The 25,532-nt window shown below is 37.1% G+C and overlaps 1 protein-coding gene across 1 annotated transcript in view; it reads left to right on the top strand.

Annotated features, from left to right (window-relative positions):
- Window positions 1-11,746, top strand: part of LOC139726767 (oxytocin-neurophysin 1-like) — a 76,337-nt gene extending 64,591 nt beyond the window's left edge. Inside the window, exons 3-4 of the mRNA XM_071637758.1 lie at window positions 10,643-10,850; window positions 11,486-11,746. Of these exons, the coding sequence (XP_071493859.1) occupies window positions 10,643-10,850; window positions 11,486-11,637 (360 nt within the window). The 3' untranslated portion in view covers window positions 11,638-11,746. The remainder of the gene's footprint in view (window positions 1-10,642; window positions 10,851-11,485) is intronic.
- Window positions 11,747-25,532: the final 13,786 nt, after the last annotated feature.

Genomic DNA, 25,532 nt, shown 5'->3' with positions numbered 1-25,532 from the left:
GTATTGCACAAAATATCCGTGAATCTATACATACATATATATAAGTTAAAAAAAAAATAGAAACGCAATGTCGGCACTTGAGAAACTAATCACAGATTGTCTCATTTTCCTCAAACGTCATTGATGTGTTTTCCTCATATTGCTGCATTCTCACAAAATCAATAAAAGTTTGGGTTTCGTTCTCCTTTTACGTCCGCAACGGATGTGTATTCAATGGATATTTCGAAGAAACAGACAAGCAAAACGTATATACTAAATAAAAATAATGATGGCGTATCAACGACATCTATTCCACATAATGAGAATGCATTAAAATAATAAAGTCGCATTGAATAGTCTGGTGCCCGATTCAAAGCGCACGAAATATTACGTAACAGTGACGGTGGAGAGTTAGCAGATTTCGCATCGCGTAGGCAGGTTGCGACGTGATTACAGACATAACTTTGAGTGGGAAAAATCCTGAAGATTCCCAATTTGCCAAGATTCATAGTTTTCTCCGATGAATTAGAGATGCAATTATGAGAAATGACATGTGTTCGTTCAACAAATTGGGTTTCTGTCCTTTTCCATCTAATTTAACAATGCATTTCATGAAAGATTCATAGAGCTAAAATTGTGTCACAATATTTCGAAAGATCACAGAACAATCTAGGTGAAGAGACGTAGCGTCTTTTCCTTTCAGGCACTTCCTCACGTCTAGCCTTGCCGAGACGAGCTTAGTAAACGCAGTAAAAAAAAAAAAAAAAAAAACCACCCAAAACAACCAAATCAGGGATTCACTAAATCTATGGAATAAGTTTACAGATCTAATACTGATCCCATTCTTTCATTATGATATTTGTCTTTTCAGGAGAAAAATCATAACAAGACATGCTTGAAGTATTTGTATGACATCAAAAACCAGATTGAAATGAAACGATTTTATTATCATAAAATAATGGATGAATGAATATGTATACAATGATAATACATACGTAATTAAACATATTGATATATCTTTCTTTACCGAATATCTAAAATGGTGTACAAATCTTCCTTTAGCTCCATCAACTATTAAAAGCAACTACATCTGCCAAACCTTGTCACCTCATCATTTACAAGGGTTTTAGTATAGGCGATAAATAAAATTTAAAAAAAAATCACCGAGTTCTTGATTTTCCGTGAAGCGATAGAAGTCATCGTTTTTTTCGAACTCTTTTTGAGTTTCTTTTTGCGACGCCCTCTCAGTCTGAACAAAATTTTATCTAAGAATTTTTAACAGAGAAATGGATCAATCAAACTGATATTAGAAATGTGAAATTTATTGCCAAAGAAAGTAATTTGAGATCAAGTTTAGAAAAAAAATCATGCATATTTTATAACTGTCTTTATTTCTGCGACTTTCACCCCAAATGATGCAATAATGAGGTTCTTGTCCCGAATATTTCATACCGAGTAATTTCATTTACATAAAGTCATCACGGCTGTCGATTTTTTTTTTTCTGTTTAAATATAATAGTTGCGTGCCTCTCTGGTACTTGATTGATGTATACTAAAATTAATGCTGTGCAAAATATTCCCAAGTAATTAATGGATCATTTATCACCTCCTTATCGAAGGGTCTACGCCCTTCGTTGCCAATTTTACAGTAGTGCAATGATTCACCGGTGCAGAAAAGAATCGAAACAGAGACAGACAGACTCTTGGATCAAATTTGTTTCTTATCAAGTGCTATGTATGATGGGTTCGATTCTTATAAAACATGACTGAAAAACACACAATACACGATTTGATTCGATTTGATCTGAGTAGATTTGATATATTTATTCATTCTCTGTATGACATTAGTTTACAATGCATTTTTTGCAGTATCACAAAAACTTTGTAAGATATACTGAACAACAAGGCTAATTTCACAATTTGTCATTGTATACACATAGTTATACATCCGAAACATAATTACGTCACGCATTCTAAATTTCCGTACAGAATGCTTGCCAGCACAATTAGCAAAAGATTTGACTCTTTGGTAGCCGATGATACACAGCATCAATACAATAAAGCAAAGGGCTCCAATATGATGCTCGTGGAAAAGGGGGATATATTATAGGGAAAGAAAAACAGACAAAAAAGATAGAGATACAAATCCCATATAGTCCGTAAAGGAAAATTCTAAGTTGGTTGAAACACTAGCAAACAATAAATATTAAAAAAAAATATATGCTCATTGTTTTCTTTGTGATTGAAGTGGTATGTGCCGCAACTTACAGCTGTCTAATATCATTGTCCGGGCCCTCCCTTATAGATTAACTCATGCATTACTGAATGCCCTATAATGGATTATGTAAGAGATACTTATGTACCTCCGGGCAATGTATAATTCCTGCCACTCTACTATTTGCAAACCTAAAAATCACATTCTTATAATAATCCAGTTTTAATCTTGTTTTTTTTTTATCTAACCAAAGAGACATCATTTGATAAGAGATATAAAAATAGATAAACGGAGAAATGAAAGAGCAGAACGCAAAAAGGGACGCTCCAATAATCATGTTGTTTAAAGAAGCTTGTGGATGATGCCGACATGTACGCAGTGCTTTGCGCGTAATGGTTTGGCAAATTTTGAGCAAAATGACTTTTTTTTTTCCTCGGCTCCAAACTGTCCAGTAAAATTGCGACAGGAGTAGAATAAACGAACGCGTCACTCACATGGCCATGCACCAACTTACAACATGGCGCCTGACTTATCTTTAGTTAGTTACTTGGTACCTCGTTAGAAGGCGCCATAACCTCCAAACGTCATGCTAATCGGAAACATTTCGTCTTCACAGCAAAGGCACATTTTACGACAGCTTCCCATTTAAGTGTGTTTGCTCTGTCAAAACCATAGACACTCGTGTCAAGATCACGCCCGAGCCGTTATTCAGATAGGACATGACACTCCTAAGACAAATTTGAAAATAAGAGGTGACGCAGGCTCGAACAGCAGTGCGATGACACTTCTGACGTCATACAGACTTTGGCCCGTCTCTTTTTTTTTTCTGTCACGCTCACTCCTATTCGGTGGAGTCAGCACTTATTTCGTTTTCTTTGGTCTCGAGAATGAATTTTTCAGGGAACTCAGAGAATTGCATTGTGAGTGTTGTTTTTAAATACATATTCGGTTAGAATGTATAGTACCTAACAGGCTGGTTTCTTCCACTAGAATAAGACATTGATGTTAAAACTTTTTTGAAATCCGTTTCATAGAGCAGACATACGCATTAGGTTATGTCTGCTCCTTTCCAGAAGAATTACAAAAAGTAAGCTATTTTCAGCACAAAATTTGAAATCCGTCCGGGCAGTAATAAAAACACGCACTCACACACACTCACACAACACATGGAAAAACTGCATACAATCATGTAAAATTCAAATTTAGAGGACTACTCTTTTTAGCACAGCAGCATTGACTGTAAATGCATGGGTCTTTCGTTATAACCTTGTTTCTGTTGGTGCCCCTGGACTAACTTCAAGTCACATTGGGCCAGACAATTTTTAGAGCAGCCTCTTCTATACAACTGTGGTGTCTTACATTTCTTGCAGCCAGGGATCAAAAGCAATGGACAAAAAAAGATTGAAAAAGAACATTCTTTATTCGAATTTCCTTCAATTTCACATCACAGAAACAAAAACAAAACAGTAGACAAACTGCATTACACACAAACATTGTACAAAATAATGTCAATCTTACATTGCGACCCTTTTTTAACCAAAGAAACAAAATCCTTTTTTTTTTTAACACACATATATTCTCGCAAAATGCCCGCCATACGGGGAAATGATAGTTTGCTAAAAGCAATTGAGCATGTTCCATTATTTCTCGAAAGAAAAAAGAAATCGAGGCCTCTTGCGAGAACACACACGCACACGCACACGCACACACACCACACGCGCCAACATTCACCCCACCCGCCCCTATGCCGCCTCTACGCACGCACTCTGTCACACACACACACACACACACACACACGCACACACACACACACACGCACACACACAAATATAGTGCGCACTAAATATAAAGTTGAACAAAACTTACCAGTACTATGAAGGGGAGGGGGGGGGGGGGGAGTTGAGGGAAAAGATACCGGTTAATAATTTCAACTGACCTTGATTACGATATAGGCACGCTTGATGCCGATACTAGTATTCCACAAGGAGTGTTTGACACCCAGCAGGATTGCGTTGATAAGTCATCGGACTTTTGAGATACCAGAGGGGCCAATACTCTCCAAGACGTGGTATTCTCACGACATTGGGGTTTTTAGGAACATGTGCTTTTGCAAATAAGGGCAGGAAACACGTACATGTTTCCATGTTTCATCAGCATCTGTAGGGTATATATATATATATATATATATTATATATATATACATATATATATATATATATATATGTATAAATAAATAAATTATTTATGTATTGTAACGAAATTCGATTTAACCGTTCGATTATGATTTGTCATAATGGGCGCATTATCGGAATGTTGGACAAACATTTTAATGTGGTAGTGCATTATTATGAGTTTTAACATTTATTATTAAATATGTGGTTACTTGTTTGTCATGGGCAAGTTTGGGTTATTTTAATACCAACTCCGGTTTAGACCGACGATACATGCCGAATTATAGTAACCATGTACAAGAGATACTGCTAAAATGTATAATCGTTGTACGAATTTGATAACCAAGCCAACATTGTAAATAATTTGAATAAGTACTGCGAGTATTCCACGCGTCGCTTACGGCCGTGCTGGATTGCCTCCTCATTCCGCGATAGGAGGGGAGGCATATAAATTGGCCGTTGTGTGACATAGTCCGCAACAAGTAGCCCGTGTATGATACATTTCCAATGTATCATTCATGTTCACTTCTGTATGTAATAAACTGTACATGTGTTCCTGAATTGGTGACTGCACTGTGTCTTCTTGAGGGTTCTACCTCAATACAACAGTTTGGAGAGTGGTGGTACATGTTCCTGAGTTGGAGCGAAGTTCCAGAGAAGACCAAGTAGCAAGTCATTGGATCACGGGTATAATGGTAATGTGACTTGTCGCATAGTCCGTGCCAAATCCAAGTTCCAGTCGTTGCCGTTGGATTTCGGGTATATTGGTAATGTGACTTGTCGCATATTCCGTGCCCAATCCAAGTTCCAGTCGTCGCCGTTGGATTTCGGGAATAGCGGTAATGTGACTTGTCGCATATGCCCTGTGCCCAATCCAAGTTCCAGTCGTCGCCTGAGGAAGTTGGTAACGGTGCGATACAGCACTTTACCCCGTGCCATCAACGATACCTGTGCCACCATATGGTTGTGAAAGGTGTTCCACGTTAGCGTGACTGAGTTGGTAGCAAAAGTTGGTAGCAGAGTTGGTAACAAAACTTGGTAGCAGAACTTGGTAGCAACAGTTGGTAGCAAAAGTTGGTAACAAAATAAGTGTACCAATTTAACAACCTCTACAAGTGACGCTTGGGAGTGACATACTTTAAGTGATGCTGAACTTGGTATGTGTGCCGCTTGTGTTGGTGAGCTGCTTCTGACACAACATAATACATGGTAGCATACAGACTAGTAGTTTTAATAATTTAAAGGGATCGTTGTAAACTGCAACAAAACAAACCCCGCCTACTCGGCCATCCTGACACGGCTCGCGGAGACATTTGTACAGACAGTCAAATACACTCTCTTAATTCACGACGAGAAGGCGAGTTCGTCACAGTATGTATATAATTTACATATATATATATATATATATATATATATATATATATATATATATGCTTTTGACACTATCGAGAAAGAGGTGACCCGACCTTCCTTACCAGACACGATAAGATTAGGTTCTTCAATCTTATGTAAATAAGAAGACAATCGGGCATCGTCTTAAGTCTGTGAAATCCTCTGATAATGATAGCTGTCAGATAGCTGAGTCTAGATGGATTGCAGAGTTCTTTTGGGGGAAAATGGCCCATAGCATAGTGTGTGAGAGAGAGACTGTAAAGGAGGGGAATGCATATTATAGGTATTAGGGAAAAGGGTGCTAGAAATCCAGTACCATTCGCAGTGGTGCAATGATATTCATTTTAGAAAGTAGAATAAAAACTTTTTTCACAAAATGCTTCTGCTCGTCTATTTTTCAAACGACACAAAGTACGCGGGAATACAATTTGTTCAAGATGACAAATTTAGTCGCACGCCCGATGCGTAGCTCACTCAGTGTCATAGCGCGTGAGGATTAGGTGATAGCACAACGGAGATTGTTAATCAACCTGCTTAGTCGGGCGAAATATTGCATCAAAAGCCGAAGTTGGTCGCTACCAGTGGGACCCCTCTTTGTGGCGTAAAAGTGATCTCTGACTCTACTCAAGCAGTTTTTTGTTGTTGCTTTTTTTTTTAACGGCGAGAAAAGACAACTCTCTCCCCCCCCCCCCCCAACAACGTACATATCGATTCTGTTATGTGCGGATATCTAACGAAGATGTGAAGATGATACCGGCAAAGAAGTATGCATGCATAATATGCATGTAGGCCATATGCGTGCATGTGTACATAAAGATAAACAAATACATACATACACAAGCATGAATATGTGTCGGCTGATTTTGAATGATTGATCTGCAATGCTCTACGACACTTCATTCGCAATAATCAACCAGAATGAACGTAAATATCTCGATGATAATAAACATAGGTATTTCATTCATCCTCGCCTGTGACGATTGATTTGAGCGTTGATATTATAATACGTAAATATTGAAGGAACTATATTTAGGAGATAGTGTGACCTAAAACTCATCGTCAGCTTTCTTTCACACGACAAAGGTGAAAACGTTGTCTCCATTGCCAATGGATCACTAGGGCGACTTCTATCGTAAAAAAAAGAAAGAAAGAAAGAAGAGAAACTCATACTAAAAACATCACTTTGTTATGGCCTGCGGCCCTGGGCGAAGCTGAAAACAAATCCCCGCGTAGTATTAGGACGGGCTTAATATGAGCAATTAAGTTGACTTAATTCAATCATTAGCGTTTTTAGCCGCAGTCCATAGAAACCGGGCCCTCTGTGGTCATGGCGTCTTCAAGATGAGCGTATAAGGCCTTTAAGACATCACTGAGCGAGTGTCATCTTCCCTCATTAAACCTAACTCCAGCTCCAAATATGGTAATGAAGTGATGATACGCTCGTCAATTCAGTGACCCTCCCATTTACATCCCTCCTAAACTTTTGTTTTAATTTATGCGATTCTTGTAGAGTCATTGTTATTAATTTTGTCTTTTGTTTAGGCTGTTTGTCTCAGGTATAAAAAAAACAACAAAAACTGTTATTCTGCTAGTTGCCGAAATATAAAAAAAGTTGTGTTTCCTTTCATTGATGAGATGAATAGAAATAGCATGATATATGGAGTAAAACTTTAAAAATAGAACACCTGCAAACAAATGGACTTTAAGGTTTCAAAAGATAATGCTACGTCGTGTGACGCTTAGCAGTGCAAATTAACACTGACAAATGGTGCATCGAACCAAAGTGAAATCACGAAAAGGGGGCCGTTCTGACCGGTGTATCTCCGGCTGCGCGTTTTGAAAATAAATGAATCAAATTATAGACACAAATAGAAAAGAACAGAAACTGACGTTCCTGGATTACTTTGACAAGCTTCCTGAAAGAAAGAAAGAAAAAAAAAACACACAAATGCGACGCACCAGTTACTTAGTCCAAGAAGGGTACTTGGACGTCTTATACCTCAATAACATCAGGATTGAGAGATCTTACTTGATGATAGTGCCTCCTTGCCTGGGGTCGAAAAGAAAAGACGCATTACACGTTTTACACAATAATGAGAATCATGATCAGAGGTGATGGGTGTACCATCCACAAAGACCGTTGGGACAGCTTGATGTGACATGACAGGAAATAAAACTTAAACAAAAAACAAAAAAGAAAAACGTGGTCCTTCTTCAACGATGCGAAACAAGATGAGTCCACATTTATCTACTGGCGTGGGATGAGTAAGAACTCGGCAGCTATCTATGCCACGTTCGCATTTCTTCGTTTAATCTTTGAGGCTGAAAGTGCATAGTGATTCCGATGTTACCCAGTCAAGGCGCAAAATTCATGCTTTGCTTGGTCAAAATACTCGATGGACCTCTGGAAAGTGAAAATAAAAGTCTATCCTTCTTATAATTTCCCTCCAGGCAAGTCACGTGGTGACCCTAGAGTTTTGACCCCCCATGCGATGCATTTCAAGGTTCATTGGCGATTGCTTTTCAACAGATTAAACAGCGAATGCACTGAGGAATTTCTTGCCGTTTCACCTCATTCCGTAAAACCTTGAAGGCACTGGTCAATATGATGACCAAATTCAACAGGGATGAAGAGCTAGCTTGAAATGACGACCCAATTTTGGCTCGACATGATTCTAGCTGCCGTATACAAAAGCTGTCATTGTACTTATTGGACCTTCTCTGACAAAGGTGAAGAGAAACCAATTATTGCACAGGAAAAAAAAAAGAGAAATGTAGTATTTTACTGATGAATGCAAACAATAATTTTTCTGATAATATTCTACAAACGTCTTTTTTTATCTTATGTGCCGAGAAATATTTTTCCATTTGCAGAGTTTCTGGCAACAACATTTTGTGCAATCTCTACCCGGGTTGACGCTCTGTGATGATACATTACTTGATGCAATCGAATTGACATGTATAGAGTGGTGTAACGCTGGCCCTTGCATGCAACCTATACCAGTCGCAACCACCACGCGTGCATGCGTGATATACAGTAGCTAGTCTACACCAACACTACGTGATGATGCTGTACTATTTTCAATACAGTGGATCCGATGATTTAGATGCAATAGGCATGAACGTACGCGTATAATTTGTAACAATCTGAAACAGACGAAAATGGCTCCCGGAATTGATATACTACATTAAAAGGGGGAAAAATCTCATGGTTCACAGTAACAGAACATAAGGAGACAAAGAAGTAAAAGCGGGACCAAAGTTGTCTATCAAATAAACTTCAAAGAAACTGAGTAAAAAACAAAACAAAAAACAGGTATAGCATTTGAAAGCAAACGCATGAAACTTAGGGCAACACCTTATTCGTTTTTTTTTTCTGTACATGCAATATTTACATAAATGCTCGTGAAACATTGTTGATAGCAAGGTGATGAAGGGAAAAAGAATCAAGAAGAGTTGTAGTCGAAAAGGGCGGCTCAGGATGACTCACTAACTTTAGACTCAGTAGGCCTAATTGATTTAGCATTACGTTATCATTTAATATGCTCACTTGTTTTTTCTTACCCGCTGCTTTCTTTCTTACGTTTAATCTGATATCGACCCAAAAAGATGAAGGAAAAGAAAGCATCTTTTTAATGTGTTGACGTCATAGGAATAATTAGTGATTAACTCCTTTAGCAAAAAACAAAACAAAAAAAAATTGCCTTGTGGAGTATTAGATTGCGAAATCTGGTGTCATTTAGCTGGATATTTAATTATCATTATGATATGATAACAGAAATCATGCAGTAGGTTACTTAGGACAGACACAACATGACCGATGGTCAACAAAATCTTTTTCACTTTTCTATGACGACTTCTGGTGGACATAGTGAGGGCGACAGCAATTAGCCCTATTTATTTTTAATCTTATTTCCACCACTCTGAAGTTGGCTCCAACCATCAGTCGTTCATGACGTATGAAGTTCCTATGTTCCTACTGATGTCTTTGTTTGCACGAGGCTCCACGTGCAGAACAACAAACCCACGCAGGAAACCAGAAGTGGAGGAAAATAATATGCCGGATTCCGTCCTGACACGATCCCCCAACCAATTCGTGCCGTTTACCGTCTCCGCCACGCTGTGAAAATAACTTCGCTGATCCTTACTGACCGTGGTGAATGAGGTATAATTGGGTGGAGCGGCGAAGAGCAAATTACTACAACGACAACGTTATTCCGGTCGTCAACGTTGACCGATGTTGTGGCCTTTGATTTATGAGGCTTCATTCTCGTGGCGTGAGTGGCGGGTAAATGATGCCTGACACGTCCCACTAACCCATTATATATGGAGCGTGATTAACTGGAGAGGACGGTGTCCTTTTCCATGCAGGGGGGGGGGGGGGGAATGCATATTATGAACTGACATCAATCGATGTATGGCCACGTAAGCACTTTTTGGGGTTGTTGTTGTTGTTGTTGTTGTATACAAGCAACAACCTGGGAAATCACTACACGCAGATTTGCATGATTGGATGGGAGTTAATCCAACGAATCTCTACTATTAAATGATTTGAATACTTCGTCTCTCAGCAACGCTGGTACGCATTTGGCGAATGTTATGTGTTTGATAGGGAAGAAACATTGCCACCCACAGACACAATATACTGACTAAAGAATATGAAATAGTGACCAAGAACATATATGTAGACATATTTATGTAAATGTGCATTATAAATTCACTTTTGAGAATGTCGGTGTATTTTCCTTCTTTTGTTGTTTAGATAGTGGTTACATTTCCATGAAAGGTAGTTTTTATGTTCATATTCTTTAAGAACAGATATTAGAAAACGTTAATGCCATCTATCTCTTATGTTTATCGGTTTCTTTATATGCTATTTCTCCAGTGCCTCGAATGTGGTCCAGGTGGTGTGGGGCGGTGCGTAGGACCAGGTATCTGCTGCGGTCCGACCATAGGTTGCCACATTAACACGCAGCACACTCTCTCCTGTATGCGGGAAAACGAGATTCCAACCCCGTGCGACCTCAGGGGAAGTCCGTGCCAGACCGTAGCCAGCGGCACGTGTGTCGCCATGGGTGTGTGCTGTAATAGTGGTAAGTAACATCACGGAATTAAAACTTGCTTTCATTTTCTTGTTTTTATTGTTCCATCATGTCCATATTCCACGTTATAACACAAGTATTGTTACCTAATGTGTTACACGTTTGCAAACGCCTTTGAAAATGTCCACGATATAATTTGATTTAACGTACTTCGCAATTCAATCGCTCTGAGAACATATTTTCTAGGACCACCGAGAATCCAAATTGTAGACTTGTGTACCTGTTATGTCAGTTACTTATGCACCTAGTTCTTATTCTCTTTTTCATTCTCCTTCCTTTTCTTTCTCTTTTCTTTTAATTCTTCTGCCCTTTGTACCTTGTTATTTGAGCTATTTATATCAAAGTTATGTTATGTCATCAGTACTTTGTGTCCTATTTCCATTTCACATCGGCTTCTCTTCTCTTTTACTTCTTTTGCCCTTTGTACCTTGTTATTTCAGGGTTTTTCTTTTTTTTTGGATATTAAAGTTATGTTATGTCATCAGTACCTTGTGTCCTATTTCCATTTCACAATGGTATTTGTTTCCTGGAACCGGTTTTTACAAGCTTTGCTTTGGCGGTTCCTTCATAATGTATACGCATATCCTACATCTATATGTTTTCATTTCTCGTCTCATTTTGTTTAGATTCTTGCTCAGAAGACGCGTCTTGCCTGCTCGTAGACGAAGGGCAAAGCATCAGCAGAGTAGGCGATTTGAGTCGGGAGGAGTCCGCGTCGACAAGGAAAGACTTGCGAGTTAAACTTCTTGATTTACTTCTCAATATGCAGGATCAATAACAACTCGGGGAACTCTTATTTATCTCACGAACTCTGAAGAAAAAGTCAAGTAAAAAAAAAAGAATAGAGGAATAACGACAACACACAAATAAAAAAGTTAATTTCAACCTCCCAGGTCCCTTTTCAAGAGGTAAATATTTGTTCAATATGTATTTTGTAAAGACATAAGATATGAATTGGATTTTTTTCCCCTCGGGCAATTTGATTCCCAATTACAATATTCTTCATTTAGGAAGGCTTGATTTGAGTGGGAAGAAATTTTGAGAGATGTAGGTGAGAGAAACGTATTTCAAGAATTTCTGGAATCCGTCATTTACCTACATGATGTAACTGACAGAAAAGTCTTGTTAAATTTGCTTGTGTAACAGTGGCAGAATCAACCGTACTATATTGGCACTGCTGAGACACCCAGTGATGTATCTAAAAAGAAAGAGAATAAATGAAAGAAGTGTGTTTTAAAACTCAACAAATAACTGCTGTGCAATTTTGTAAATAATCAGAACTATATTTAAGGTAATGCTTAGTATAATCACTGTAATTTTAGTTTGTAATGTCAAAAGTAAATGCAATGCTAATCAAAATGATGATTTCTTTTTGTGCAAAGTTTCATGTATGTGTCTGTAAAAAAGAGAAAACACATCACAACATGCGGATGGTGTTGTGAACACAGATTTACGTCGTCCGTATCTATGCTTTAGGTCTATCGACCCATGTTGCAAATGTTAAAGTGCATTTTAAGTATTTATATCTATTGCTCACGTATGTCTCCTTGAGTCCTCGATTTGGCAGTAACCAAAATTAAATGCAATTCGTATCAGATGTCTGGATGTATCTGGATGATTTTTATTCCTAAAAAATAAAACAAATGTACATCTATATGGCTCAAGGCTGATACCTGTAAAAGTTTCTTGGATTTTGTTTTTTGTTTTGTCAGCAATGAGAGTAAAATGTAAATCTTCATGAAGAGTTTTTCCTTGTTGTATTTCTCTTGTTTATCCATCGATAATATCTATCTTCTAAATCAAAACACAGCATCATATACACGGTGCAGCTGGCAAAAAAAAATATATGTTATTATAAAAATATATAATATATGGTTCGAATCCCGATGGAATCCTACTTTCTTTGCTTATTTTTCCACTAATAAATCATATTCATTTCTGGTCAGTTTTCTTCTGTATGCGTTTGTTACATACTCAAAAAGCTGCATCGCTTCGGTGATCCCTCGCATTTATCCCCAAGTTGAATTATCCTTCGGATTTATGCCAGGTTTAAGTGTGTGCGTGTGTGTCACACAGAAACACACTGCTTCTGTACATCCGAGCATTGAGAATTTAGGGTTTTGGGGACGAACACTGAACTGGGGCTTATATAGCTCAGTCGGTAGAGCACCGGGCTAGCAATCCGGAGGTCTCGGGTTCGAATCCCGATTGAATCCCATTTTCTTTGCTCAAGAAATATATGTGTTACAAACTACGAAAATAAGATTTCCCTTTAATTTCTTCTAGAGATACTAAGAGAAAGAGAGGGGAGAGAGAGAAAGAGAGAGAGAGAAAAAAAACTGAGAGAGGAAGATAGGAAAGGTAATTCAAGAATTTTTAAGCTGCAAACCAACAGACGACATATAGCCTAAGCATGCATTGCATACTGGGTGGTTTCCGAGCCAAAATTACTTAATGAATACTATTCAAGGACACGAAGAAATAAAAAGGTGTCACAGAAAATAATGTTTGTATAAGCACTGATGCTTATTGATATTATCAAAGCGGTAGTGAATATTACTGTTTAATTTGATGTGAGATTCAACTGAACCAATACTCATGATTGCAAACATGGGAAAGGTAGCAAATCTTTCAGGAGTACATATATGTTCCATTCGATTAATTTAAACCACAGTCACCTGTCAAGCTTATTTTTATTGAGTTAACTAGACCTTCGTATAATTGTATACACTTTAATTCTGCAGCACTAAAAGAAAATCACTGTGTACGAAATAAGTGCAGTAAAGCAACTCATTTACTGTTAAAAAAAGAAGAAAATCTGCGTTTGGCTGCGTACTCTAACCAAGCCTTTATGCATATTCTTTAACGTTAAGAAAAAATATTGCAACAGCAACCTCTGTATTTTTTACTTTAAGAGTACTTTGATGAAATTACTTTACATCGTAGAAAACGTAATTTATGTATCACCGGTGTTTACGATCGCTTGACTCAAAGTGACTCAACAAATCGTACAAAACATTCCCTGTTTAGCAATTGTGTAAAACAATCGAGACGTCAAGATTGTATACATGTTTGCATGATTTTTGTTTTATTGTATTGAATAATTTGTTTGGTACCGTAATTACGAGAGTGGGAAAGCGTTTCTCTAACTATTTGATCTGTTCCAAATATGTGGAGTTAAAATATATGCACACAATATTTGGTCAGAAAACAACGAATCTCGCATATGATGATCTGAAGCAGAAATAGAAATGAAAAAGCATTGAGAATGTAGGGTTTCTGGGACAGACACTGAACTAGGGCTTTCTATAGCTCAGTCGGTAGAGCACCGGGCTAGCAATCCGGAGGTCTCGGGTTCGAATCCCCATGGAATCCCATTTTCTTTGCTCAATTTTCCACTATAAAAAGAAAATAAGCAAAGTTGCCTTGTGTGGGCAGCATGCATGCATAATACCACATTTTGTAATTTGCTTGGAGTATTAAATTAATTCTAGGCATAGAAATAATGCACTGAGATGCCCTTATCTTGAAGAATGAAAAATACTTTAAAAACATTTAATTTATTTTTCTTGAAGGCACTACTAAGTAATTGGCCTTTTCTAATTTAGGTGCAGAAAATGCCTTGCTCGTTCGCAGCATATTATCGTAAATATACTTGACTTGTTGTTCACATTGCCAATTTCGGTTTTTAATATACCTCTGACACGTCAATTTTTAATTTCTCAGCAGCTATTTCGCGTCAATAAGATTGCAGCGTTTCTAGGGATGTAGTCTCATTACCATTATAGCTAGTGCTTCTATTCGGATAGCAGATGTCATAGACCAGCAAGCCTTTTGATTTAAAATGTTATAGTTTGACACAACACACATCAACAATAGTTAATAATACTGTCATATTCTCCACATTATCACTTGTTTGGGAGTTACATGATTGGAACATAATATTATGTGACTCGTCACCAACACACTCAAACACGTGCATGGATGTATATATATGATATATAAATATATATATATATATATATATATATATATATATATATGTATATATATATATATATTCATGTGTATATACTTCGCACTAATTTATGTAATGAGACGTTTGAATATTTGATACTCTGTCATCATTTGGTTAACGTACCGAATGTGATTATGATTCAAAAATAGAAAAGAAAATCAATGAACACTTTGCTGCCGGTTACTAAATTCAAAAGTAAAATTGTACATCCCACCAGAACGGAAAAGCGTAGTGTTGCGCAAATCAAATTCTGAAACTAGAGCATTACCCATGTGACCTGTTTAATTTCAGTATTTCGCGCATATTTCCCTGGACTGTTTTTCAAAAGGTAAAGACACCAAGTTAAAATGTAGTAACTTGAATAAATGTATGGAAGCATTGTTTTGATTTCCAGAAGTTTCCTCGGCATTCTCTTGATCCCTCATTTTATTTGTTATTCAGTGGTTGCGTGTTTCGTCGTGTTAGACGATACACTCTTTTGTGCACACTTCGAAAATATGTGTCAAATGCATGTATGTGTGTGATATTATGCAACAGCAAACTCAACTGCACATAGTATCATTCAAAACAGCATTTTCATATAATCTAATGTATATTTAGGATGAATAATATATATATATATATATATATATATATATATATAAAATCATAAATATGAAGAGTTTAAATGCAAGAAATGTCTTTTTCTTCAACTTAAAGGGATAGTACAGTATTGGTGGAGATGAGAATTGGGCTTTTAACTTTTTGCGAGATACCAAGAAAACACTTATGACATAGTACAGAGCATACCATTTTAAGAGGAATTCAAAGTTTATTTGATGAAAATTGGGTTTGGAATGAATGAAACATCCAAAAACTAAGTAAAACAAAGCGATCGTAATAAAGTGTGGGTCCCACACTTTATTAGAATCGCTCTTTTTTGGATATCTCGGCCATTTCAAAACCGATTTTCATCAAATAAACATTGAATTCCTCATAGAATTACATGCTCTTTCATTGTTCATAAGAGGTTTCTCATTATCTCACTAAAAAAATGTTAGAAACCTGAAATTAGGTCTCAACCAAAACTGTATGATCCCTTTAAGATATTGAGGATTATAACAATATCTTTAGAAATATTTCTTGTTATGTAACGAAAGCAGTATCATTGAAAAGATTAAATTCTTTTCAACTTCATGATGACCTTACCAAAAAAAGTGAAAATGACTTTTATCTATTTTTTTTTTCATCCGAACTCTTCATAGAAAATATAATTATGTCAATGTATGTGTGCATGTGCAATGTCTTTTTGTCGATGTGCATATAGCGTAACGAGTGAGGAATCAGAAAAAAGTTAACATCAGCGCTGAGAGAGGTTAGTTTTTTGTAGGTATCAAGTTACTTTCAGAGGACATGCTCTGGAATTTTGCTGCTGCCAGGATATCGTGTTTTTATCTTTCATCCCAAAACAAGCGATAATCATTTAACGATTTTCCATCTTTGTCTCTATGTTTCTCTCTGTCCCTTTCTCCTTTCACCGACGAACGTGATCTGCAGTGTTGTCGGGCTGCCGATACCACGTGCCGCGAGAAATCAGTATAAATCCTGGTCGCTTTTTCAAATTCCAATATATCATCCCCATGGAACGGATTTGAGCGCCCGCGGCAATTTATACTACGATAACAGCATTTCACGCCGTCTAGAGCATCGCCTTTTAATCATATCGGGCAGGGCATGATTTGCCAATTTCCGCGGGATTGTGAAAGGAGAAAATTGGGTCGATAGGCATAACGGTGTAGAGCGACAAACACTGGGCTTTAACACAGACAGGGGCCTCGGGACATCATGTTTTCAATTCACACATTTCAAATGGGGACAGTTTAATGGATGGAGGAACATTTACACTTACCCTTTTGTTAGTAGATGAGTCTTTGACATTCGTACTGACATTTCAGTTTCATCAAAACTTGGTTTGATGTGAATGCCTGCAAATAGTGATCCTTTGATAACAAAACTTTAATCGGTTTTAAATATGTTATGAATAATTCACAAAAAGCGAGCACAGTTTTCATTTTCATATCACAGCCATACTAAAAATAACACCAGATCACGAAGCCTCGTTCAGGGAAGCCTTACAAATATCTATATATGTGTATGTATGTATATATATATATATATATATATATATATATATATATATATATTTCTAAGCACATAATATTCATGTACATTCATTTTTATCTACAATACTACATGGAACGGTGATTCTAAAGACGAGTTGAATATATTATTCACTCATAACAACACCAAAACGCAGTTTCTATTTGTGAATCACTTATACCGTTCGGCTAATGACAAAAGCGTATCCAATGTTTCACCCTGCCAACCCTTTGTAATCTTTGTTCATCATTACATAACACCGAAGAAAATTTTGTAGAATATGGGTCAAATTTATAACACCATATATATGTATGTATATTTCAATTTTCAATTCAATTGTACTTAATTTCCATCCAAGAAAAGGTAATACAAATACATCGTATACATTTGATAAGTCCTATTGTTAACAATTTGTAAAGAAATACAAATCATAAAGTGTACAAGAAAATAATATGTGAACGAATGAATGGATTTGATTTAATATGCACCTTGCAATGGTGTCAAAAAGTAATATAAAGCGATGGAAAAGACTTATCTGCTAAAAAGAGGAGCTTGTAAAATATGAATCACTCGAAACACAGTTTGCCAACATCATATATATCCAAATTTATCTTTTTACAGTTAGATTATTAGATAACCGATATCCATGTTGAAGGTCAAATAAAGAACACATTGTATAGTATTCGTTTTAAAGTATAGAACACATGCAAAGCACATGTATAATGGAAATTGCTGAAATTGTAGAAACTAGTTATAATGAGTATCTTATTTGGTTACATTATGATTGATTATCATTGCTAAAAAAATCTAAATGATGCCATACAGAGAATAAATCAAATCAAATCAAATCAAAGTTAAAGTGAAATAAAGTGTTACATTTGAAGAAAAAATGTGAAATCTAAAGAAAATAAAAGAAATTGTTTTGATATCCGTTACAAAAATAAAATCAGAATTGAAAAAAGGCTAAAACTGGAAATTCCCGATTACTTCTAAAGAAACAAGAATGGCATGATTAAGACATTGATCAATGACAGGCTCGTGGTAAAAATCGTTTGTTTCCTTTCCTTTTGATTTAGTCATCATTCCAGTGAGTCGCGGTATACTCTTCGTCAACAACAACAACAACCTTCTGCATGAAGGAGGCAATTCTATATTGTTCATGATGGTGAATTTTCAAAATTGACAGAAATTGAAACTTAAGAAAGAAAGGGAAATGAAGCTTTGTAGGCGTACATGAAACTGTCGTTCAAATCTAAAATGAACAGCCTATCGACAACAAAATGGAAGAAAGATCTCACTCTTTATTTTTCGGTATCTTCCTTCTTTCGTGTGTAAGCATATGTCTTTGTGGTTAGTTACTTCTCTTGAAAGTGTTTTTGTTACAGCAGCAAACAAATTACTGGCTTTACTTCAGTGAAAGAAAATGAATATTTGGGCAATTTCTCTGATTAAAGAAGGGGGTCATTTGTCCTCTTTCTCTTCGAGTGTCCTGTTTATTTACGACCACGAGGAAAAGCTAGCATCTACATCCATTGGCTCACATCTTTAGGGGTTTGTGGTGCACAAGTGGAAGGGATATCTGCTGGAGAATGATCATTTTATTACGATAAACCTCTTCATATCTACGGCTTTTGACGATCCATCTCTGCGCTACTCCGCTGTGCGTTCTCATTTCGATCCGAAAGGCTTGCAATTTCTCAGGATTCCCGGCCGTCGTCGGCTTTTCAGAAAGTCAATATTCAACGGAAAATCCTGAAATTCGATCTAAATCTTTAAGGATGACATGCTGCGTAGTGCAGGCTCCCCAACCGAGGTGCGTTTAACTCCGTCGGAGAGAAAGCAGACAAAATGCGACCAGTGATGCAATTGGTGCCGGCCAGCGAGTGGGCGAGCTTGCAGAAGGCGAAATGAATCCGACGTCGATGGAAAGCTGAGGAGATAGAAGTCTTCATGGACGCCGTGCGAATGTTTGCTGAAATAGCAATCAAATCTTCAAAAGCAGATTTGCTGGCTGTTTAAAGCGAGATCAGTAACTCATACTTTTGACACCGAAGTCAATCGGAGTACGAATTGTAATACTACGTGGCAGGTAAATGAACTTGTGATATTGTAACGGCGTAGTTTGTCTCAAACCCAGTGAGATTAAGCCTTGAAATCTCCAATCTCCTAAATACTGTGAAATTAAGAAATTCTACAAAGCTATTAAGAGTATTCCTACAAACATATCAGACTTTGTAAGCATGTCTTCTAAACACGTTGAATTTTCTTCGGTACACTGAAGTCAGAGAAGTGCATGGAAGTGTTCCCAACTGTAATATAATTTTTTCATACGTGTAAATATTTTCATTATGTTGCATATCATCTTTTTATCAGGCCTTCCGAAGCCTGACACCTTCTTAATTCATTTTTATGAACTACCTAAGAATACATTCAATTGATATATTGTAATAAAACATCATATACAGATAGGGACGTCCATTCGTTGGGTAAACAAGTGATATAAGAACATTTCGCCTGAATTTATCGAAAAGAAAAACAACAAACTCTGATAGTTTTCTAAATCAGTGCAAAGGTTAACAAATAGATAGAGATAGATAGATATACAGATAGATAAACATGTAAAACAAATGAGTAAATTACTGAACGAATAAGTAAGGGAAATCTTATGGAAATAAATAAATACATCAAGGCGTAGAGTATTCCTCTGCAACCTTTTTTTTTCCCCTTAAATTTCAGCCTCTGTCACCAATTTCCATTCCATCGGCAGACGTAAGGAAGCAAGCAGGACTCTTGTATAGGTATGGATGCTATCTCTGAGATCCCAAACACTATACCATCAGCAGGCGATCAGCTCCTTACTAGCCTGCTCTGAAGGAGGTGTGGAAGATGATAATCGTCCCCACTCCATTTCACAGATCAATGAGAGATGCCTCGGGCATCCTCTCCAAGCTGCGGTTAATGTATGACATACCCGCCGGCTATTTGTCAGATTATTGGACGACTCCGAAGACCGAGGGCTTTGACCAACAAAAAAAAGAAAAAAAAAGAAAAAAAGAAAAAATGTACCTGGTTTTTGTAATGTGTTATTTGAGGCTCTACATTATTCGTTAAAGCGATTTGGAAATGATCTTTTGACATTGTATATGAAGTACGGAGCGAAGTATTAGAACTGTCAAAAGAAAAGGGATTGGTCAGAGTAGGCTAATGTGAAGCATAATTTAGCTACTAGTACGTCTGTAACATTGATATCTGATGAATTATGTATTCTCGTGAAGAAAGTGATCAACTTGAGTTAGTGAATACAAAGACAATTTGTTTGAGTACAATCACTATAACATACTATCCAACTTTCAAAACTTTCAAACGTCTGACATGGGGACAAGACATAAAAAAAACTGATCAAAATGGCAAGCATCGGTTGTCTCATATGAATTCTTTTGACCATTTAGCCACTGAAGATTCTGTAATGGCCTATGGTTCACTGATGGAAAGGTACAATAATATTGCTCTCATTTCGACAACGTTACAAATGATATGAAATAGCTTACTGCATGTTTATTTTTGTCTAGATATATTATAAGTTAAGTTCATTATTTGAATAAGAGTAAGACTTTACCAAGAGAATGATTTATCACAGAAATACAATTCTGACATACATCGTTGACCTTTGACCTTTTTGAAATTACATTATTACATGTAAAAAAAAAATGTTAAAGCATGAAACTATGTAAAAAACCGGAAACAAATACGAACTGGCGGTTTCGGGCGTTTTAGGGATTAATGGGTGAATTCGTTAGCCTTGAAGCTTCCCAGTGACAAACAATTTGTACCCCTTGACTTTCTAGATTCAAGACAAAAATGGTGAGAAAGCAGACCACTTGATAGATACAATCTCGAGTAAATTGCTCTATGGGATGTAATATGGCTCAGTCGGTATCTCGTCGGCCGCTCATTCCATATGATCCGGGTTCGGTTCCCGACTGAGCCATGTTGTGTGTAATCGCACCGTCGTCCCCTCTTGAAAGAGGCAAACACTAATAAGCCACTCGGACAGGATATAAAATGGAGGTCCCGTGTGTGAGAGAGTCACAACTCATGCACGTCAAAGATCTCGCTTTACTCATTCATCGCAAAGAGCAGGGTGCACAACCCGCGGTGAAGTGGTCCTGACTCATATTAACCTGGACTCCGTGGAAGACCAGCTAGTGCAGCTGAATATGGGCTATCCAGCCATCTTCTAGGATAGAAATGAAAAGAACAAAATCAAACAAACCAAAAGATGGGACCAACCATGAGATTTGGGTAAATAGCTTGTGAATTCGGGCTAGTTACGTGACAATTACAGTGTCATGATGATTACTTTTGGAGAAGATATATATATATATATATATATATATATATATATATATATATATATAATATATATATATATATATATATATATATATATAATATCCCAAATATATGCAATTATATTGCATATATATATATATATATATGCAATTATTTTGCATATATATATATATATATATATATCAACCCCCAGGGGCATTTTAAACTTCTTCAAAAAGAAAAAGGCCAGAGTAAAACCTTTTCCACAGGAAAGATCTCTGCACAGCTAAAACAGATTTTGTCTATAATAATATTCTTAAGTATCGCCACAAATTATCTGAATTGCGATCCACAGCCTTGATCACTAAAATGATGGTGATATTTGCTGCGCCTTTTCAATGAAGGTTTTATTATGCAACTTTTTGTTATTCCGACTTTGGCTGAAATCGAACTGTCATCCTGGTAAACAGAAAACATCTTAAACCTCATGAAATGACATTGACAGCAAGACAAATAAAAAAAAAAACAAAAATAAAAAAACACCTATTAAAGCGGAAACATAGGTAATAACATAGATTGCAGGTTCAATAATTATGTTTTCAAACCAACTCTTAACATGTGTTAAAAAACACAACTAAATGCGTTTACTTGTCTTTGTTATAAATGTTTCTCTTTAGCAAAAAATGAATGCGGCCAAAATAAACAAAAGGCAAGCGCAAGATTATAGTGCTCTGCTACGTGTATATGCCTACTATTATATACCCACAATCAAAGCAAGAAGAAGCAAACTAATAGACGCGTCTGAGCAACAGGTACAAGTGAAATAAATCTTCATCTGTGTATTACCAAACGAGGGGCGCGATGCCCTTTTTAATCTGACGAGTCGCTATATACATGATATAGGTGAATCAATGATAAGACGGTCAGGCAAGATTAGATTATCATGTTGATATACATTTTTGAGAGTTTTCAAGAGACAATCCTCGAGAAATCTGATTGTGGTGAGGCTAAAAGTCAGAGGTGATGTAAAAGGGCGACGGAGAAACGAAATGCTATCACAACTGAGACACTGGAGATGGTAAAAGGGTGCATAAAGGTAGCGAAGGGGGAAAGAAGGAAGGAATGAAGGAGAGAGGGATATGAATAGGAAGGAGGAGAGAGGGAAATGATGGGTGAGAGAGGAAGGGCAGAACAGGTGGAAGGTGATGGAATAGAGGTGGAAGAAGTTGAAGGAGGAAGGAAGAGAAGGATAGAGATGGGAAGGAAGAAGATAGTGGTAGGAATGAGGAAGGGGAGAAAGCAGAAGAGGGAAGGATGGAGGAATTTTTTTTCTTACCAAATACAAGAAACTTATAAAAAAATAGTACGAACTAAAAACGACGCTTTGCGGGAAGAAGGCAACGTGGGAACCGAGGTAAAAGCATTATCTCTGCTTTTCTGTCAGCCACACACACGAGTTCTATCATGAATGAGGGGGAAGCGGTTAATTTCTTTAAAACCATGATAACACTGCAAAGTGAATACAGCTATAGATCACTGAAATCAGACAGACATTTATTCTATTTCGTTTGAATTAGCTTGATCTTATATCCGCATTTTTCACAAAATACATTGAACAGTGCAAAGAAATCTTGAAAAGATTAAAAATGATTAAACTTTAAAAAATATTACTTATTTGAATCATTCAATGATATGGACAAATTTTCGCTATGATAATTTGGTTGTTTATTAACTTTCGGTTTGGTATCATGAAAATGTGCAGAAGTGACTGGATTGACCTGAACTGGACATACAGATTGAAATTATAACACACTATCATGAAAATAATGTCCTCTTCTTGCCCATTTCGAAGCGCCCGGGTTTATCAACATCTATTTTAATAAGGCTTAATCAAGATTTCTAATGGGAGATACCTCGAATCACTGCTTCATTTTTCTCCCTAAGTTAGCATTAATATTGTTAACCAAACCGTGATTTCTTAATTCGAGTTTGATCACCACTGTGATCATGTAATCGTGTTGTGATGGATGTGTACTGGGGGGCATTTCATGAAGTGTTTTGTCGAACAAATTATGCTCTCAGCCAATCAGATGCAAGGATTTCAGTAGCTTATAACAGTTTGTCAGAAAAAAATTACAAACGCATCGATGGGTTCCTCCTGCTATCGTTCATATAATATGAATGCAAGTAATAAGTGCTTATGTTATAACCAAGTGTACAAATGGATGAATGTTGTGAAGAAAGTGTGGCACACACTGTGCATGAGCACTACCCAGCATAATGGCAGTGTGTATGACTCGATCGATCCCCAGGGAGTGACGTATTAAAGTGTAGTGTAGGCTTGATTCCAGCAACTTTTGAAGTAGTGACTTGTATAGTATTATATACGTTGCAAAGCATTGATGTGAGCTTCACGATGATGTGGGAAGACAGTACATGCATAGAAAAACGTCACACACACACACACACACACACACACACCACATCACATCACATCACCAAAATCCCACACGCATACCTACTGATATACATGTTTTTTATGTAGGCCTACTGAAATTTCTTTTATTCAAGATAACATGGTAACCTTAGGAACAATTTATCTGATTCGCCGATATTTAGAAAGGCTGCATCTTTATTAATACATTATTATTGCATTTTGCTGCTTTTTAATGGTCAGAATATATTGGGATTTTTAAAGAAATCGAGCAATGTTTTGAAGCTCGAAATTTCGGAAGAAAGCTACGAACTGTCGAGGTAAGGTTCTCTCGTTTATAAGACAATGCCTGATTCATTGCTCAGACGACCGTAATAAGGTGAGTGGGTAGGTTTTACGAGAAAATGAAATTATTTCTTGTTTTTCGGCGGAGTAGCCATTTCGGCTCCTAATAAAGGGAAATATTCCCCAGGGCCACGTATTCCGTGGCGCATTCAATCGCTGAACAACATGCGACCGTCAAGAGATCAACAAACAACGTTCGCGCCTGGCCTTACGTTAGGGGGCGTCATGTAGTTTTGTTGCACTAACTCCAGTTGCACCGAAAAACGTCACGTTGATTCTTGCACAGAGGTATCGCGACACTAGACTTTGACACCGAAAATTCGACGCAAGAAAATGAAATGAAAGATGAAATATGCGTGAAATCTTAGTCTTAAATCATGTGAGATTTGGGCATTTGTAGTTGTTTTGATTCCTTTTTTTTTCGTGCCTTAAAGCGCATGATTATGAAATATTGCAGACTACTGTCACCGTTGTAACAAAATATCTTGATTCAAGACTTTATAGTTATCAATGAGTACAGCATACCACCTGTCAACCCCAGGAACTCCATAAACTTGCTCTTGGCGATGCAGTGCGATGATTAGGTGAATTTCAAGGTTTCCATGAGTCCCTGCTTCGTGCTTCTTTTGAGAGACTATCCTTTTATTCAATAACTATACCCCTTCTCATTATCAAGATACACACTCAGAGGGGTAGGTAGAGTGGGTATGCAGCGCAGAGGGCGCTGTGACTGCTCGGAAGCTCTGTCGAGATTAATGTATAAATTTTGATTGGATCAGAAACGGAAGGAAACTGAATACTGCGGGCAAAACCAGAAATTTTACGATACAAGAATGGTTAGTGAGTCTATTATCATCTTATCAAAAAATGTCATGTCTCAGCAGTGACGCACTATAGACTAGCACCATAATGGTTAGTTGTAATCTATCCATCAGCCCCGAAATCTTCGTACTATCAATTTTGTTTTCAGAATCCCTTTTCAAAATGTTAGGTATTTTTAAAAGACACTACAGTGTATGAATATTTGTTTCAAGTTTCTCTGGCAAGGGTCGTGCTGCGAGTCCTACATGAGCATCTTGTGTGTTGTTGCTAAAGCCAAGGGGAATATAATGTTAATGGCCACGAGTGTCTCCCCTTGCAACATGCAAGTGAGTCCAGCACGACATTGGTCGTTTCTCACCTCCTTGGTTTTACTTAGGGCCCATCTCACTAGACACTATCGATAGAGGAGCCTCGAGTGCCGCGAGATTAAAGGGCATCGCACAGTCGATGCATATAGGCCCTACACTTTCACATTGTAATTTTGTGCATGCAAAAAGAAAACCAACAACAACAACAACAACAACAACAACTACAACAACAGAAGATCAATTTAGATCAGTCAACCACATACTTTACTTTGCTG

Source organism: Diadema antillarum, unplaced genomic scaffold, assembly GCF_040938485.1.
Source record: "Diadema antillarum isolate AM-2024a unplaced genomic scaffold, OU_Dant_1.0 seq00000098_RagTag, whole genome shotgun sequence".
NCBI lineage: Eukaryota > Metazoa > Echinodermata > Echinoidea > Diadematoida > Diadematidae > Diadema > Diadema antillarum.
This window is presented reverse-complemented; position numbering and strand designations above follow the sequence as displayed.